This window comes from Rhinatrema bivittatum, chromosome 7 (genome assembly GCF_901001135.1).
Source record: "Rhinatrema bivittatum chromosome 7, aRhiBiv1.1, whole genome shotgun sequence".
NCBI lineage: Eukaryota > Metazoa > Chordata > Amphibia > Gymnophiona > Rhinatrematidae > Rhinatrema > Rhinatrema bivittatum.
In genome coordinates, this window is record NC_042621.1 from 157,677,471 (window position 1) to 157,696,165 (window position 18,695).

The 18,695-nt window shown below is 42.7% G+C and overlaps 1 protein-coding gene across 3 annotated transcripts in view; it reads right to left on the reverse strand.

The window, feature by feature from the left end:
* The window catches only part of NRG3 (neuregulin 3), a 1,991,595-nt gene that overhangs the window by 131,325 nt on the left and 1,841,575 nt on the right, over positions 1-18,695 (reverse strand). For all 3 annotated transcript variants that reach the window (XM_029609451.1, XM_029609452.1, XM_029609450.1), the window contains exon 5: positions 7,186-7,288. In XM_029609451.1, coding sequence (XP_029465311.1) covers positions 7,186-7,288 — 103 coding nt within the window. The remainder of the gene's footprint in view (positions 1-7,185; positions 7,289-18,695) is intronic.

The following is an 18,695-nucleotide window of genomic DNA, read 5'->3' on the forward strand; positions in this document are numbered from 1 at the left end:
GAGGCTGCTCTGCTGGTCATGGAACTTGATGGCTGGGACTGACAGTTTCCCAGGCAAGAGCTGTGGAAACAAAGAAGAAGACATAAGTATAAATGCTAGGAATTATACATGTAATGTTTGGCATAAGATGTGCACTTTTCATCAATTCATCAATCTTTCAATGTGACCATCTTATGTCTAAATATGTGTACATCTGTAGCAGGCTTGACATTAACAGGTGAGGTCAATTTATTGGACCCAGCTTATGCGGTATCCAAGGCTTCTTCCATCCTCTCAAATAAGTCTGGTTCCAGCCATTCAATCAGGTGCTGCTCCATCGGGATCAGGATGATGGGGCAAGGGGCTCCTCCTCCCATCTGTTGCTGATTATTGTTCCTGCTTGCCACCTTGCTCTTGAGCTATCCCTTTATATCATGGTAGCGGTGGGCCACCTGCTCCCCAGTCCTCCTAATTCCACTGTACCTTGATTTTTCTTGGGCAGTGGTGCACCATATCTGTCCCTTGGCTGCCCTGGATGTTTTTGCAGCTTGGTTCCCAAAGAGCAGACTGTAGTTTTCTAGGACCCCGGTGATCAGCATCTCATTGTCCTCCATGCTGAGCTTTAAGGCCCTTAGATAAGGCCACCCTGCTGCCTGGCTACCAGATGATTGGGTTGCCACTTCCAGAGAGGTGTCACTCTCCTCACTCTAATTCTCACTCCCTCCTTCCCTCCCTCCTTCCCTCCCTTCTTTTCCCCTCCTGCATCAGTCCTGCAAACTCCCCTCCCCTCCCCTCTTCCCTCTCTGTCTATCCCTAGTCTGCCATCCTCCTCCTACCACACACACCTGCCTATCCCTTTCCCCTCCTGCTTCCTCCTATCCCTTCCCTCCTCCTCCCTATCTTTTCTCCTGTCCCTATCCTTGCTCCTCCTATCACTCTTGCCCACCTCCTCCCTCCTCTTCTCCTCCTTCCTCCCCCTCTTCTCTTCATGCCTCTCTTTTCCTCTCTCCCCACACCTCTCATGCTCCATCCTCTCCAGTTCCTCACCACCACTACACCACTCCTTCACACAAAAAAGACAGACAAGCAAACTGGACAAACTAACAAAAACTTTCACTCCAACAAAGAACACAAAAGACAAAGGTACAGGGAAACAGATGAGAAACAAGAAACAGGACAACTCACTCAGAACTCGATAAATACCTCCAACCAACTACTAACTACCAACTCACCTACTCTCCTTTCCTCTCTCCTAAGCCTGACACACTTTCAAAGAAGCTGCTGCAGGAAACCTGTATATATAAATACAAAAATTAACGTATGATGCATAAAATGATGCATGATGCGATAACGTTGCACAGCTTTACTCTGTGATGTGATAAATCAGATATTTTCCTAAACATGCCCCTTTTTTTTATCACAGCCACTACCACACCATATTTCTGCTTCATTTATAGCATTTTGATGATTCTAGGCCTAAGACAGTATCTATAATAACAACTGGTCATGAACGAACCAGCTTCACCATAGTTTTAGCGTTTGCTGTGAATGGCAAGAAACTGAAGCCATAAGTAATCCTCAAACGCATATGTATGCTGCATGAGAAATTTACAAAGTCATAAAACTCTGGACTGATAAGTGCCTACGTGTTCGACAAGGTGGATTTTTTTTCCAAAAAATGCTTGTTGATATTTGATTCCATGGCAGCCCACATGAAGGATTCAGTAAAGAAAATGTTCTATGCCACTGGAACTCATATTGCTATCAACCCTGGAGAACTTACTTGCAAGCTACAGCCTTTGGATATTGCTGTCAACCATGCATTTAAATGCCTAATAAGGAAAGAATGGGATAAATGGATGCATGAAGGTACACACTTGTTCACACCTTTAGGGAAACAGAAGAAAGCTACAGCTTCAGAAGTCTGTAGCTGGATCGACGCTGCATGGCAGGCCATGAAACCACACACAGACTTAAATGAATTGCAAAAAGCAGGCTTACTGAAGCAAGAGATGTCCAGTGATGCAGATTCTACTAACGAGAATGAATATGAATTTCATGATGATGAAACTGAAGCATTTGCAGCCAAACATTTTGCCAGCACAGATGATGGTACAGACTTTGAAGTTTTTCATTCTGTTGATAAACATCTGTAACATTTACCCTGATTGATTTAAATAAAAACCATTTTATATACATTATTTACAAGTTTGTTTCTTTTAAAAACTTCCATAACCTAAGGACAATGCATTTTTATGTGTATTTCTATGCTCATTATTATCTGTCTTGTTCCACCTACATTGGGCACTATAGTACATGTGGAAATACCAAATAATATACACAAATTCTGTTTTTTCCCCAGAACTTAAGAAACTAATGAACATCCCTAGACATTTTAACAGATATACTGTATATGAAGCAAATGCAGCTTTGTACATATTCTAAAAAGGGGCCATATGCACATGTATATGTGAGCAAACAGTACAAATGCAATACAAGAGTGTGTCAGAAGAATGTCAAGGCAGAGTTAGCATATATGAGAATAATGATCTATTTGAAAGTGACGTATGCACAAACATCATCCAAATAACACATGTTCATTTACTGCTGCTCATTTATTCAAACAAGTGCAAACTATTCTTTTGATTTTGGACTTGGCGGGCGTTTAACAGATTGGCTTCTTCAGGTGAGTGGACATAGAGGCAGGCTACGGAATAAGAAGGAGTGTACCAGGGACAGACTGGGACCTATTCGAGCCAAACTGGAACATATCTGGTCATATAAGGAAGTCACTAGGAAAGACAGGGTCATAAGCAATGGGTTCTTGAAGTGAGGGTGCCGGGATATATACGGTGAGTGTGGGGGAGGGAGGGTGTATACCTGGGAAAAACAGGGTCTGAAAGAGGGGTGGGAGTGAGTGTACCTTGGATAGACAAGGCTATACTGGGTGGTAAATGGAACATAATTGTTTATACTGGGGGCTTCTGGAACAGATTGGGAGGCAACTGGGAAATACAGGACTATAGGGGGAAGGTGGGGGTGCATGTTATTTGGACCTATTGAGTCTTACTAGGGGGTGTAAGTCAGTGGTAGAGACTAGAAGTGGGAAGAAGTACAAATATTTTTTTTTTTTGCATTTTGTTTTTGAGCGGAGGATTTCCCCAATGAATTTTGAAAAAGAACAACAACAAAAAATAAAACGGGGCCTCCCAAGTCCTCCCATCCACATTACCTATCCCTACCACTTGAAAGAATGGCAGAATCAGGATCCTTCCCGGCCCCGACTTACCCAGGGAGGATCCGACAATGATGGGCTTGCATAGGCCTAGGCCATGGTAGGTCACCATGACCTCGGCCAAGGCACTACACAAGGCCCAGTCTTGAAGAGCTAGTCCTGACTCCGGGTCCTTGGCCTAGATCAAGGCTCAAACCCGGGCCTGATGCTGGGGCCTGGTCCAGACATTGGCTCCCAACACTGGGACCTTGGCTTAGATCCAGGCCCAGCATTTCCCAACCAGAAGCCAGATCCTGATGCCTAGGCCTCCACTTAGGCTAAGCCGGAGCCCAGTCCGAAGGCTGGGTTATGATGCCAGGGCCTTGGCCCAGATCCAAGCCTCACATTGGAGTGCAGCCCAGAGTCCAGGTTTTGACACCTGGGCCATGACCTAGGCCAGGGCCCAGAGGCCAGGTACAATGCCTGAGCCATGGCCTAGGCCAGGGTACAGTCTGGAGGCCAGGTCCTGATGCCAAGGTCTTGGCCAGGACCCAGCCTTGATGATGGAGCCCAGTCTGAAGGCCAGGTCTTGATGCTGGGGCCTTGACCCAGATACAGGGCCAACACTGGGGCCCATACCAGAAGTGGGTCCCAATATATGGGCATCAGCCTAAGTACAGGCCCAAGACCAGAAATCAGAGCCTAGGCCTCTTGCAATGTTCTTCTGTAAAATGATTGCATCTGCTGGGGATGCACCAGAGTTAATTAACTTTGGCTTCTCACTCTTCAGGGGAGGTCACCATTTTTGGCATACAGCAGTTCATTAAAACTGACCTACATCAAAATGGTGACGTCCACTAAATAGGGAGGCAACAGAGTTAATTAGCTCCAGCGCGTCCCCAGCAGATGTTGTCATTTTACAGAAGAAAACAGAAGAGGACATAAGAAGAGACCTGTGCTCTGTCCTCTAGGTCTGAGACTGGATCCGGGCTGAAGCCCAGACATTGAGACCCAGCCTCTGAGCTGGGTCTCGGCGTCAGGCCAGCGACTGTGACGTGACATTGGATTCCCAATAGAGCATGTAAGTGTGGCCAATTTTTGAAGTCTTAGCTTATGCCCCAGCGCTAGGCCCAGCTCTCAGCCAAGACTCGAGCATTGTGCTTAGGTCTAGGCCACAGTTTATGCCTAGGCAAGGCCTCAGCTTCAAGCCTAGATCCAGGCTCCAGCCCCGGCATAACATTCGGGCATAGGCCAAGACCTGTGTTTTGGGCCTCTGTCTATTTCTTAGGCTTTGGACCTGCTTTGGACCTGGGCCCAACAAATCACTTTTTTTTTGTTGTTTTTGCTTTCACAATGAAACATGAAATCCAATGAACTTTCTTTGAATTTTCAATTGTTTTGTTTTGAGAATGAAATGAAATAAAATAGGAAATTTTGTCTCATTTCCTATTTTGTTTCTCCCAATTGCCCATCCTTAGTGGATGAAAATTGCTACAATAATTGCCTTTGAATTGTCAATACATTTTAGGCCCATAAGTGCACTTTAAGGGGGGTAATATTCAAAAGGATATGTGTAAATGTAATTACCATTGTAGCAATTTTCAAAGCTTTTTACTCACATAAATTGCACTAATACAGGTAAATCCTATGGTCAATTCAATGGCATATATTGTAGCAGTATTAAAAAGCTCACTTACATGGGTAAATTGCATTTACATGTGTAAAACCCATTTATAAGTATGTAAATGTTTTTGAAAATTGGGCCAAAGGGCATAAATAGGCTTTGAAAATTGCTACACTAGTATGTTACATTTATGTGCATAACTCTTTTGAAAATTACATCAAAATGCATAACTATTTTTTAAAATAGCAACTTGCATGTGGAAATACTGATGCCAGAACAGAATGCTCCTAGACTGCCACCTTTTTACGTGTGAAGGCAAAAATATGCACATAATTTTGAGTTTTATAAAATAGCATGTGCATGAGTAGATGCTACTTATGCGTGTATGTACTAATTTTTCCACTTGTAAGTCTTCAAACATTCATCCTTAAATGTACATATGTAGTTTTCTTTTCCAACCAAGTTAAACCACAGAAATATATCTTTTTAATGTGACTAAAAGTATCCAGTTAAAGGTAGATTTTAAAAGAAGCACACCGGTGTACATTTGCACATGGTTCCCGGTGCGTGCACATGGACGCACGGATTTTATAACATGCACATGTTGATGCATGAATGTTATAAAATCCGCTATCTGCATGCCATTTTATATCGGCGCACGCAAATGTGCGTGAATGCTGACATGTGCGCACAAGGGGGTGCGGCGCCGAACTGGGCCTTTCCCCAATTCCCTCCCAGTCCGCTCCAGTAAAGGAACGGACTGGGAGGGAACTTCCTACACCCCCCTACCTACCCTTCCTGTCTTTTCCCCTCTCCTCCTTGACCTCTAAATCCCGTCTGCTAAATTTTTTTTTTATACTTTCCTGCTTTCCGGAGCAGGAGTAAGTAACGCGTGTTGGCCGGCTGCCGGCACATGCTTCACTGGGACAGTGACTAATGGTGCTGTCCTGGCCGTCCCCCACCCCACCCAGTCCTGGCCCACCCCTATTTTAAAAAAAAACTTTGTTGTATTCATCCCGGGAGATATGCGCGTGGCTGAGAACATTTGAAAATGCGCACGGTGTATGCGTAGCCCGGCCACGCGCATATCTCCCTGTTTCAACGCACGGCGAGCTTTAAAATTAGCCCATTACTTTTGGGTGGCTGAAAATCCACTTAGCTGGATTCAGCTCTCCAACCCATTTAATGCTTGTTATTTCCAATGTAGATTTTGATTAAGACTTTGAAAATGTACCCCTTTATATATTTGATAGAAAATAATTTCCATGGCATTAAAAGCATAAACTCCCTATCATCTTAGGGCCAGCTAGTGCCATATGCTTGTACGGCCATATACTGTATTTGTATGGCCATATAAGAAAATGGCACTGGTCAGCCCTGAGCCAGCGCCGTTTGGAAGTCATTTTAATGCCAGTCCCATTTGAAAGGGGCAGACACAGAGGATGGAGGTGAGTAGGGATCCCTCCTTCCCCTATTACTGAACTGAACCCTGATGGATGGGAAGGATCCTGGGTCCCCCAGAGAGGTCTGTGGGTCCCCAGGCCCAGTAACATTTATACTTTCTTGGGAGGGCATGGAGGCCCACATAATTTTTTTTTTTTTTTTTGCTGGAGGTCAACTGGGTACATGGAATAGCCCCAAGGAGGCCTTGTGGAGGCTCCACATAAGACTCAGTTCAGCCCTGGGCGGAAGCCTCAGGTCGGACCTGGGGAAGTCCCAGAGAAGCCTTGGGTCAGCCTCAGGTTAGGTCTGGAGAGACCCAAACCAGTGGCAGAGGTTTATTTTTCTATTGTTTGCAGTTTTTTTAAATTAAAAATTAAAGTAAAACCAACAAAATTGTGTTGGTTTTACTTTTCTTCAATTTTGAAAACATATTATTTAATTTCAAACGAATGCACATCCCTACTGCTCAGAAAGTTTGGGGGTAAATATTGTTATTGGGGGCTTCAGGGGAAAAGAAATACCCTATGCTAATATAAGCCCATTCATTTTGGATCAGTTTAGTGCAGGATATTTCCAGAGGCAGCAAGGTAGTTTTCTTTCATTTCATTTATAAACAACTTTCATAAATTAACCAAGGCAGATGCTAAATTTTCAGTGTTAGTGAGCATACTGTAAATAGCTTGTGGCAGAGATCATAGCATGTTGTTTTCTATACATATGCTAACACCTCATTTGCATTGTGATATCCTTTCTGTACATGCTTCTACTTGCAAATGTTACTGTGCACATGCTAACTCTTCTAATCTTATTTTAAGATTCATGCTAAGCAGTTATGTGTGGTGTGCTATTTTCAGTGTGTGCGACATGGCTTTAGCATACATACATACATGTTAAGTTTTATATTTAATAACAAATGCTTACTTACCTTGTTCGGAAGTAGAATGCTGTACAGATTATGCCTACAATGATTATTCCAAAGATGATGCAAGAAATAGACAAAACCTGCTTCTGATAAACCTCTTCACTCTCTGTGGATTATAAAAAAAAGGAATATTGTGTGTTATCAAAGGAAGCTGATTCTTTAAAAGAAAAACAAAAACAACTATCTTTATATTTGAAACATTTCATGTAAGTCATAAACATTTGACTTATGGCTTATATATGGTCTCAAAAGTCAGTAAGTGGTATCCTGACCTGCAAAGAATGTAAACAGCTATCAGAAAACAGGGAATTTACCATTTAAAGCTACACTACATATGCAGTGGAGATCAGTAAGGAATAATGGTTAGCTTCAAGCAGGTATGTGGGAAATACTAGCAACCCAATGATTGTAATAAGATCATCTTCTCTTTTCTTTTTTTATTTAAAAAGCTTTCATTAGTAAATTACACATGCACTAGTTTGCACCTGCAATAATCAAAACTGAACCATGTCAAACAAAAGCGGTTAGCAGACTTCTTCACATAGGGATGGTGATTTTCAAAGGGACTTCTCTTAGGCCTGGATTCATCATTCATCGCTGAAAGATTAATCCAGCGAAAATGGAGGGTGGGGGATGGGCCTGCGAAAGCCCACAGATTTTGCACCACCACGGTGTTTTCGCTGCCGGCTTTTGCACCGAATATCACCACCATGAAACGTGGCGCTATTCGGCGCGCTACTGCCGATGATACCGTTGATAACGTTTTCGCAACAAAGACACCGCCAACTCCTCCCTCCCTCCGCTACAACTTTTCCCCTCCCTAACCCGACTCCTCCCCTCCCCCTAATTAGCTTTATATCGCATGCGAAAAGTCCCTTTTAGCATGCAATATGGCCTTATCGCATGCATTAGGGCCCTAACGCACGCAATAAGGCTTTAGTGAATGACCTCATTAGTAAGATAATGATTTACTTGGAAAAATTATCCTTTAAAAAATTGAGCAACTGATACATGCATTCAATAATGAAAACATACACTGTGGGTTAAATTTTCCAAGCCATCAGGGCATAACACCTGTGTTTATATGCATATATGATTTGTTATAATATTGCACAAGGGCTTGTGTGTATAAAATTAAACATATAGGTGATTTTGCAAAAATGAAACAGATGTGTTCCGTGCACAAAGCAGACGTGTTCCGGGGGTTGGAGTTGAACTGGGGGAAGAGTTGGGATTTGCATACTTTTGATTATAAAGAATATGCACATAAAACCACACCACACAAGTTTTATGTTGCAAAAAGCAGGTGTAATCTGTATGGATACGTTTGTGCACATATATTTGCTGAATTTTCAAAGCATATTTATGCTCATATGCTTGCTTTACAAATGGGATGTAACTTATGAGCCTGATTTTCAAAATCTTTTACATGCTTAAAATTGGGTTTTACATGTGTAAATGCACTTTACTCGAGTAAGTGAGCTTTTGAAAATTGCTACGATAGTCCATTACATTTACACACGTAACTCCTTTGAAAATTCACCCATATGTGTGTAGCTGCTGCATAAGTTACCTGATGTTATAAATTTACTCTCCTTGTGGACAAATGTAGATGCTTACTTTCAGTTAACTAAATATCCACTTCACCAGATATAGCTGACTTGTAGGCCAGATCCATTAAGTCTTTTCTACCATTTTGTGTCTATGAGAAAAACCCTTAGAGGTAGATCTTAAATAAGTACGCGAGCGCATACTTTTGGCGCAACCGGTGTGAACAAAAGTACACCAGATTTTATAAGATACGCACATAGCCGCGCGTATCTTATAAAATCCGGGGTCGGCGCGCAAGGCTGCACAAAATCGGCAGCCTGCGTGTGCCGAGCCGCGCAGCCTGCCTCTGTTCCCTCCGCATCCCCCCACCTTCCCCCACCTTCCCCTCCCTTCCCCTATCTACCCCACCCCCCAGCCCTACCTAAATCCCCCTACCTTTGTTGTGCAAGTTACGCCTGCTTGAAGCAGGCGTAACTTGCGCCACCGCCTCGGCATCCCCCGGCACAGGCCGCAATGCCGGGGGACTCAGGACCGCCCTCCTGGCCTGTCCCCGAACCGTCACCACGCCCCCGGACCTGCCCCGGAGCACCCCCTGACTCCTGACATGACCCTGGACATGCCCCCTCCTGCCTCTTTTACGAAGCCCCGGGACTTCCGCCCGTCCCAGGGCTTTGCGCACGCCGGCGGCCTATGCAAAATAAGCTCGCCGGCGCGCGAGTGCCCTGCGTGCGTAAATCCGTGAATCAGTTACTTAAGAAGTTAAACTTTATTTTGACCCATAAAAAAGGCATCTTAACTTATGAAAATAAATCACTTTATACTCGGGGGGGGGGGGGGCAATTTTCTTAGGGATTTCAGTGGGTAAAATGGTGGTTTTTTTTACATTTGCCAATGGACTCATGCAACTGAAATCTGACTTGTCTTCTGTCTGCAGGTTTTAGGTCTTGGTGAAATGGTAGGGGTTCAGGGTGAAGTACTAGAGGGTCTTTGTCAACTGAAGAAGTACTGAGTGAACTAGAGGTATCAGTAAACTGGTGGCTCCAAATAGGAATGCAAGTAGGTATTTTCAGAACAGTATGTGCACACTTTATAAATTACCTGCTTCTGTACTTAATTCAGGACTATTAGGTGGAGACATTCTATATATTTTTCAGCCTAAAATATACAAGCATATGTTTATAAAATAGGTATATCAAGCATTTTCGGGCAGAAATGGTGGGCGTGAGGATCGCCTGGTAACATGCCTACCTGGTGTGAAGGTGGCGGACCTCATGCATCACCTAGATAGGATTTTAGACAGTGCTGGGGAGGAGCCGGCTGTTGTGGTACATGTGGGCACCAATGACATAGGATGTTGTGGGAGGGAGTTGTGGCTAATTTCAATTCAAATAACGGCCTGTGAATTTTTCAGCAAGCTGCATTATTTGATTAGAATAGTTTATGGTATTAATGAGCTCATTGGTATGCATTTGAAAACTAATTAGTTCATGTTAATACTAGTGATGGTGGGGCACATTTAACACAAGATATTTCAAATATCTTGTGGTATCCCTATGTTATGCCATTTACTGCACAAAAAATATTGTTGTTCACAGATAAAACGTCTAGCTTATCTTAGTAAATGACTCCCAAATAACCCACAGATGATAAAAGCTATCACCACAAAGCCTGGTTTATGATCCTCTTCGCATGCCCTGAGAGTGTCGCAGATGGGTGCTTCAATGAGATTCAGAGGCAGATCAGGGCTGTAATAGAGAGGATTTTTCGCCTACTCAAAACCTCCTGTAGATGCCTGGACAAATTAGGGCAAATCTATTATAATGCCCCCTTAAGCCTGTGACATTTTCTTAGTTTGCTGCATGTTCCATAATCTAGACAAGACCCATGGCCTGCCTGCTGAGGGTGAAGATCCTCAGCCCACTGACACTGAGAGAGAGGAGAAGGAAGAGCAGGAACAGGCAGAAACAAAAGAGGCACTAGAAAATGTGCAATGCTGTATCCATTGCTAGGCTGTCTACATAAAGAATATAGTGATACAGAGGCACCTTTAAAGTGAGTAAATGTTGTTTATTTCTATGTGCTCAATAAATATTTATATCACCTGTTTCCACAGCCTGAGCTAGCAGCCCCATCAGAAGGCAGCGTAATTTTAGACCACACCACTCCAAGGCATAACCCTGAGGTGTAGCTGTGAACTCGCTCACCTGAGGGAGCCAAGGGAAACTGAAAAAAGCTGGAATCAGCTTTGTAAATTAGCATGAGGCTTCCATACATATACTGAAAATATATAGTGGCACCTCTAGGGCAGTCATAGGAGACTGTACAGGCTTTTCAGCACCGTGAATCTTGAAAGGACAACAGTCGAGCTGCATTTCTTCCTTCTCCTCCTGCACCCCTGCATCTTCTGGCTCTCCTTTGCCTCCAGACTCTTTGTGGGCATAACCCTTCATGTGTGTCGGCTGCTCTGCCGATGACAGGCTTAGCCTTTCCACATGTTTTGCACATCTGCATGAGTGAAGCATGGACTCCATGAAGAAATGTCATCTTCTATGCCTGTGAATAAGATACAATAATAATTGGTAGAGCAAATTAATTTTCTTGGGGAAGCTGCTAAATATTTATTTGCTGGTGGATGTTTTTAAGCTGATTTTGTGAGGAAAATGCTATCCAATGCTACAAGGAGTAAAGACTAGAGCACATGCAGGACCTAAACATATTGCCAGCAGCACCACTGGATATTTGCCTTTAGTTCATAGCCCAAGCAACACTGTTGGTTGGATTGTGTTTTAGCTGCCATTAGACCTTGCCCACAAAGGATAGGACCAAGTCACCATCCTTGACACTCTTCCACAAATGCTGCATAGCAGCCTTTTAACCACTTAGCCTATACTGCATAATGTTGGCAGAGAGAGTGAGAGAGACATATGGTGCCAACACTGATCTTCAAACTAACTTTGATGCTTTACTATTGCCAGAGATCAGTATGATAGAAACTGCTTGCCTTCCAATTGCCTGTCTGCTAGTAGGCAAAGACAAGCTGGCATGGTAACCAGTTACAGAAGATTTATTTTTTGGACAGCTGTGACTTAGCACTTAAATCCTAAAACAATCTGGACTTTGAAGTTCCAGAGTCAAGACATTAAAAGACTCCTAAAGGAACAGTAATGCCTCAGGATGAAATCACAAAACCAGGATTGGCCTTTATTCTACCTCTGCAGGAGCTGGCAACCTTGTCTATTCTGCTGTAGTCTTTAACTGACAAGCCTTGGATGACTGCAGACAGGAGCAGTTTTACTTATATGAGGGAAAGCATACATGCATGCTACATATATACACCAAGAAAGCAAAAATGAGTAGAAGTTGAACTGACCTTGTGTGTCTTTTGGGTGATGGTACCTTGCTGGCTGCTGCTTTAATCATGGTTGACAAACCCTTGCATTCAAAACCTGGTTTAAGCTGAGTTTATGGAAGCTTGCAAACCTTTTGGCTTTGATCTTCTTGTAGAGGTCCCTCCATTCTTTTTTAGGTCTTCTATATTCTGATGGTTATGGAACAGTGCATGCAGCTTGTTTACCGTAGCATGACAACTTTTTTGTTACTGATATATATTCACTTTTGTGGATGCCTGGTCAAACAAATGATTTTGAGCCTTAAGGACTTCACCGAACAGCATTGTCACTTCCTCCAGCAGAAAATAAGGCTGCACAATTGCAGTAAATTATATGCACATATGGGGAACTGTTTGCCACATTAATTATATTCCCCTATGCTCGTAAAAAACGGGATGGGCCTTGTGCGCACCGCACATATCTTCAAAGGGGCCCAGCCACACGATTAACCCCCGTTATGCACCGAAGTGCCAGGCCCAGATAAAGGGGCAGTCTGGGGGGGCGGAGAGGGACAGGGCTGGAGAAGCCGGTACAGTGGCCGTTTGCTGCTGTGCCGCGGAAGCGCACACTAGCAGCCTGCCGGCGCGTGCAAGTAACTACTGACCGGAAGAGCAGCAACTTGGAAAATAAAAGTAAAAAGGTAAGGTAGGGTAGGTTTAGGGAGTGGGGAGGAGAGGGGAAGGGGAAGGAAGGTTAGATAGAGGGGCAGGGAATTGGGGAAGGCCGGGATGCATCACCGCGCAGCAATTGCATAATCTTCTCCCCCTTGTGTGCGCCGCACGCACATGCACAGGCAGATTACAAAATCCAGCGCTGCTCTGCGATTTTATAACATGCGCATGCTGGTATTCATCAGTCCTGACTGGAACAGTACAAGTTTGGACCCTTTTCTTCAAGGTACAGGGAAGCATTTGGGAGAAAATGCTACTAATGCTTAAGCTGAATGTTTTTTTATGGACAAACACAAGAGGTCATTAATGCATATTCTAAGTGTTTTCTGTACTTATAAAATGGACTTTTTATTTCCATAAAGCATGTAAACATATTTTCTTGCTTTTGAGCCTCAAACATTAAAAAGCTTTGGAAGCATTTGATTATAATGCCACATAAACAACGTTTATTTTTATGCAACCCCTTTATCATCAATAATTTGTTGCTTATAGCAATGGTTCATAACCCTGGCCTCAAGGACTACCTAGTGAGGCAGGTTTTCAGGATATGCACATTGAATGTGCTTGTGATATATTTACAAGCATCCCTCGTAGATTTTTATTATGGATATCCTGAAAACTCAACTGGTTAATTCATCCCTGAGGATCAGGTTGGGAACTACTAATCTATACCCCAATTTGATTTCAGTGATTTTTTTTAGAATAAAATAAATAAGTTATCTATTAATTATGTATATTCTTACTATGAATGTCAGGGAGCAGGTGCAAAGATAACAAGTACTAGTCAGGTTTAATTATAGAATTCCTCCCTTCCTCAGTGACCAGTAAAAACAAGCTCTACATTATATCTACTTACAACCATTGGCAATTTTCTGTATGTCATACATATTAGAGTGCAATTATTTTTATTCTTTATATAACTGTTTTAGGCTATTTTAGATTGCTTGAAAGTATTAGAATGACTTTGTGGTGTCCTCAATCACCCTGGAATCAGTTGGCTGTGATATTAATCATATCTGAATGACCAAAGATGGTCTATCTCATTACTTCCAATTCTGGAGTAGTGCTGGCCATTTTAAAAATAAATGGAAAGGTTATATAATTTCCCTATATTTAGCACATCCTGGAAGTTTATTTAATGGTAGCTGAAATAATGGTTGTAACATAATAGTTATTTCTTTCATTACTACAAAGCTATATGCTGCTGCAATCCAGAGTTTTGCTATGGAATTATTTATTCTTAGATTTAAAAATGCTGATATTAATGCTACTTAACCAGATAAGTAGGGACCAATCCGGCTAAGTGGCAGCCACCGGATATCTGGCTACGCTCCATGGTAGCCACTTAGCTGGAAAAATAGATAGCCAGATAAGTCAGGGGCGGGCAATGGGAGTATGGGGACAGCACAACTAATCTGGTTAATTCAACTGGATAAGTACCAATTTTTGGACTTATCCAGTTAGGTTAATTGGATAAGTTAGAGCTACCACAGAACAGGTCTAACGTAGCTGGATAATATAACTTATCTGGCTAAGTGGTAATTTATATTCAGCAGCATAGCTGTATTTTGAATATCCCATGTAAGTTAGCCTTATTTGTCTTATCTACATGTTTTGCTTCTGTGTTGTGATTCATTATCTGGCTAACTTACAAGCACCATAATGCATGGTGTGATGCTAATTTTTAAAAGGGGAGGAATTGGGGTGGAGTCGTGGGTGGGAATTTTGTAAAAGTGAGATGGCTTTGCAAAGCCATAATGCACAGTTTTAACACCAAAATTAACTCACCTTTTTCAATAGCCTTAAGCTGTGTGATATGCTCATAATGCAATTTGTGATTGTTTTGCAAATTCTGACAGGGGCTTGGGGGGGAGCCTTTGGGGTTAGTGCCATAGTAAGCAGCTATTTATGGGACTATAGGAGGCCCACCTAGTAACTCAAGGTGAGGTTTAGGTAGTAGGATAGGGGTTAGGGACCACATTTACATGCAGAGTGAGACCTATGAACAAACAGTACAGTCTTGTGAAGATTTGCTGTCCTAGGAGTGAGGAAACTCACACAACAATGAAATTTGTACAATGTTCTCTCAACCTAGCTTGATATTACCCAGGTAGAGAGTCCATCTCTCTCTCTCTCTCTTTAGGAGATGGACAAATGATAATGATGTGTTGATGATGGGCTGGAAGGAGCTGAGTAGTCCGGCTTTGCTTTGTTTGATAAGCCAGGAGGATCAGGGATCTTCTGGGCATGTTGTAGGCTTCAGCTTGGACAGGACAAAGCCTGCTTCTTCTTTAAGAGTGAATGGAATAATGTGAAGAAGCAGTAAGGTGAATATATTTTTTCTTGAAGAGAATCTTCTATGTTAGTACTGGCTACTTCGATCTAATGCAATTGATATTGTCAGTGAAAAAATTGGCTAGTCTGTCATAATAGACTATGGAGTTTATTACCACCGTATATAAAAAATAAAAATAAAAACACATTCTAGCATAAAGATTTGACATGCTAGGTCAGACCAAAAGTCCATCAAGCCTAGTACCCTGTTTCCAACAATAGCCAACCCAGGTCACAAGTACCTGGCAGGATTCCCAAAGATTGATAGATTCCTTGCTGCTTATCCCAGGGTTAAATAGTGGATATCCCCAAGTCCACCTTAATAACGGTTTATGAACTTTTCTTCCAGGAACTTGTCCAAAACTTTATTTAAGCTCAGCTATACTAACAGCTTTTACCACATCCTCTGGTAATGAATTCCAGAGTTTAATTGTGAATCAAGTAAAAATATGTTTTCCTACTCTTTTAAATTCATTTCCTAGGAATGTAATTGTGTGCTTCCTAGTCTTTGAACTTTTTGAAAGAGTAAACAACCAATTTGCATTTACCCACCTACAGTCCACTTTTTATTTTATAGACCTCTATCATATCTCACCTTTAGTTGTCTCTTCTCCAAGCTGAAGAGCCCTAAACTCTTCAGCCTTTCCTCATAGGGAATCATTCCATCCCCTTTATCATTTTGGTTACCCTTTGCTGTACTTTTTCTAATTCCACTATATCTTTTCTTGAGATGTGGTGACCAGAATTGCACAAAATACTCAAGGTAGGGTCATACCATGGAGCGATACAGAGGCATTTTGATATTTTATGTTTCATTTTCCATTCCTGAACCATGTCAGGAATGGAAAATGCATACTCACCCTCTCTCTCTCTCTCTTATATAACTTGCCAAGTCCACCCCCTCCTCCCACCCACTTACCTCCCTTTCCAATTATCTATTACTTGTCATGAATGAAGCTCTACAGCACAACATTATTTGAAAACAAAGATTTTTATTGGATGGATATGGCCACAGCATAAGTTAAAATTACATAACCAGTTTAACGATTAAACATATTCTCCAATCCCTATGGGTGACAATGCTCTCGCCTGAGTTGCAGTTCATAAAGGCTCAGTAGGCATTCTTCCATTGGGGACACAGGGCCATCAAAGCCTTCCCCCTTTGGTGAACCTGTAATTTGATCCTTGCTTCTTTGCTTACTGCGTGGAAAATCTCTGTGGTGCAATGATGTCCTAGTCATATTTAACACTTGAAAATTAAGACTGTATGAATATGATGTATTCTTAGATCACAAAATTCAACATGACATCATAATTACAAAAAAATTTTAACGCTGGTACCATGTAGTCTGATATTGAGTTTAGAGAAACCTCATACAAAGATGGCGGGCTATGTTCAAGGTAGCCCTCTATGCCACCGATATAAATGTGCAGTCAATTTTTCAAAACTTAGACCGTCACAAGGATTTAATCATTGGTTTCTCTAGAGGTGTTTTAGTATTTTTGTAACGCTTCTTAATGCTTCATTGCATCATTTTTTTTGCAAAAATATCAGACTACATGGTACCAGCGTTAAAAATTTTTGTAATTATGATGTCACGTTGAATTTTATGATGTCCTAGTCTGCCAAAAGAAGAGTCTGGTGGGTAGACTGGCATAGGCTTACAATGATCTTACTGACCCTCCCTCCTGCCTGTGCCCCTCTCCCACATCTGATTGTCACATCCCGTCCCCCCTTACCTGGGGATGGGTTGTAGATCCTTTCCTAACAATTCATAACATTCTATTTGCTTTCTTCGCTGCTGCCACACATTGAGAAGAGGATTTCAACATATTATCAATTATGATGCCTAGATCCTTTCCCTAGGTGGTGGCACACATTGAGGAGCCCTGCATAGTACACCTATTCCTACGTGCATCACTTTGCACTGTCATCTGCCATTTAAATGCCCAGTTTCCCAGTGTCACAAGGTTCTTTTGCAATTTTTCACAATCCTTTTGTAATTTAACAACTTTGAATAATTTTGTATCATCAGCAAACTTGATTGCCTCTCTCAATGTTCCCATTTCTAGGACATTTATAAACATTGCTAAGTATATTGGTTTATTACAATACTTAAAGCTGTGGAGAAGATCATTGCAGCGAGTAAACTCAGTGCCTAACAGCTGATAATGCAAGTTACTTATACGAACTGTTGTGGATCCGAATGACCATAACGTGTCCAACCAGATTGTAGCGGTGTGCATTCGTTTTGAACTTAAATGGAAAACGCAACTTATTTTTTTTTTTTAACTTAAAAAAAAGATGAGGCTTAAACGATCGGATTTCCAACTTATTCAACATAGCTATGTTGAATACGTTGGAAATCGCGATTGTTGATCTAAATAAAAATTTAAACCACTCACCCTCCTTAATCCCCCCCCCCCAAGACTTACCAAAGCTTGCCAAAAGTTCCGTGAGGGTCCGGGAGCGGACGCGTGGGGAATCACGTGACGTCCGCGTCACGTCGGAGTGATGCGGCGTCACGTGATTCCCCTCGGGTTCGCTCCCGGAACTCTCGTTGGGCCCAAAAGGCACTTTTGGCCAGCTTGGGGGGGTCAGGAGGCCTGACCCCCTCAAGAATCACTCTGACGTGGCGCCAACGTCACGTGATTCCCCTCGGGTTCGCTCCCGGACCCCTCGTTGGGCCCAAAAGGCACTTTTGGCCAGCTTGGGGGGGCCTCCTGACCCCCCCAAGCTGGCCAAAAGTGCAGAGGTAAAAGTGCAGAGGTAAATTAAGTAGCCATCACTTGGGAGAACCATCACCAATGAACTCTCTAGAAATAGAATGGTGAGCTGAGATACAACAAGATAATATATCTCAATTGCTTAAGTAGGCCATAACTTTTGATGAGCATAAAAAATAATCAGTATGACTATGTGAGCCATGTCAAAGCATAATCCCTACTAGAGGGATGCAAACCTCTCTGTACATCTCTAAAATTCTTAAATTTGAACAAGCTGCCAAGAACTGGAAACTACAACTGCAGAGGACCTATCTTTTAAGATATCCATGCACAGTCTTCCCCCAATCCCCTCCCCCCCCCCAAAAAAAAATAGACCTGGGAGAATGTTGGGCTCAAAAGGCACTTTTGGCCAGCTTGGGGGGGCCTCCTGACCCCCCCAAGCTGGCCAAAAGTGCCTTTTGAGCCCAACGAGGGGTCCGGGAGCGAACCCGAGGGGAATCACGTGACGCCGCGTCACTCCGACGTGACGCCGACGTCACGTGCTCCTTGCAAAGGAGTTCAGGAATGGCGTCCTGACCCCGCTGGACCACCAGGGAGTTGTGGTAAGTCTTGAGGGGGGGGGGATTAAGGCGGGTGAGGGGTTTAAATTTTTATTTGCACATATGGACATAGACTCAACTTATGGAATTCTCCATATGTCCATATTGACCGCAAATGGGACCCCCTTTCGACTTATGGACTTATGTACTTAAACTTTTGGTCTGCACATCCCTACCAGATTGTTTGTTTACCTCCTTTCTATGATTTTGGCTTCTCTGCAATCTAAAAGAAATGGTTCTTG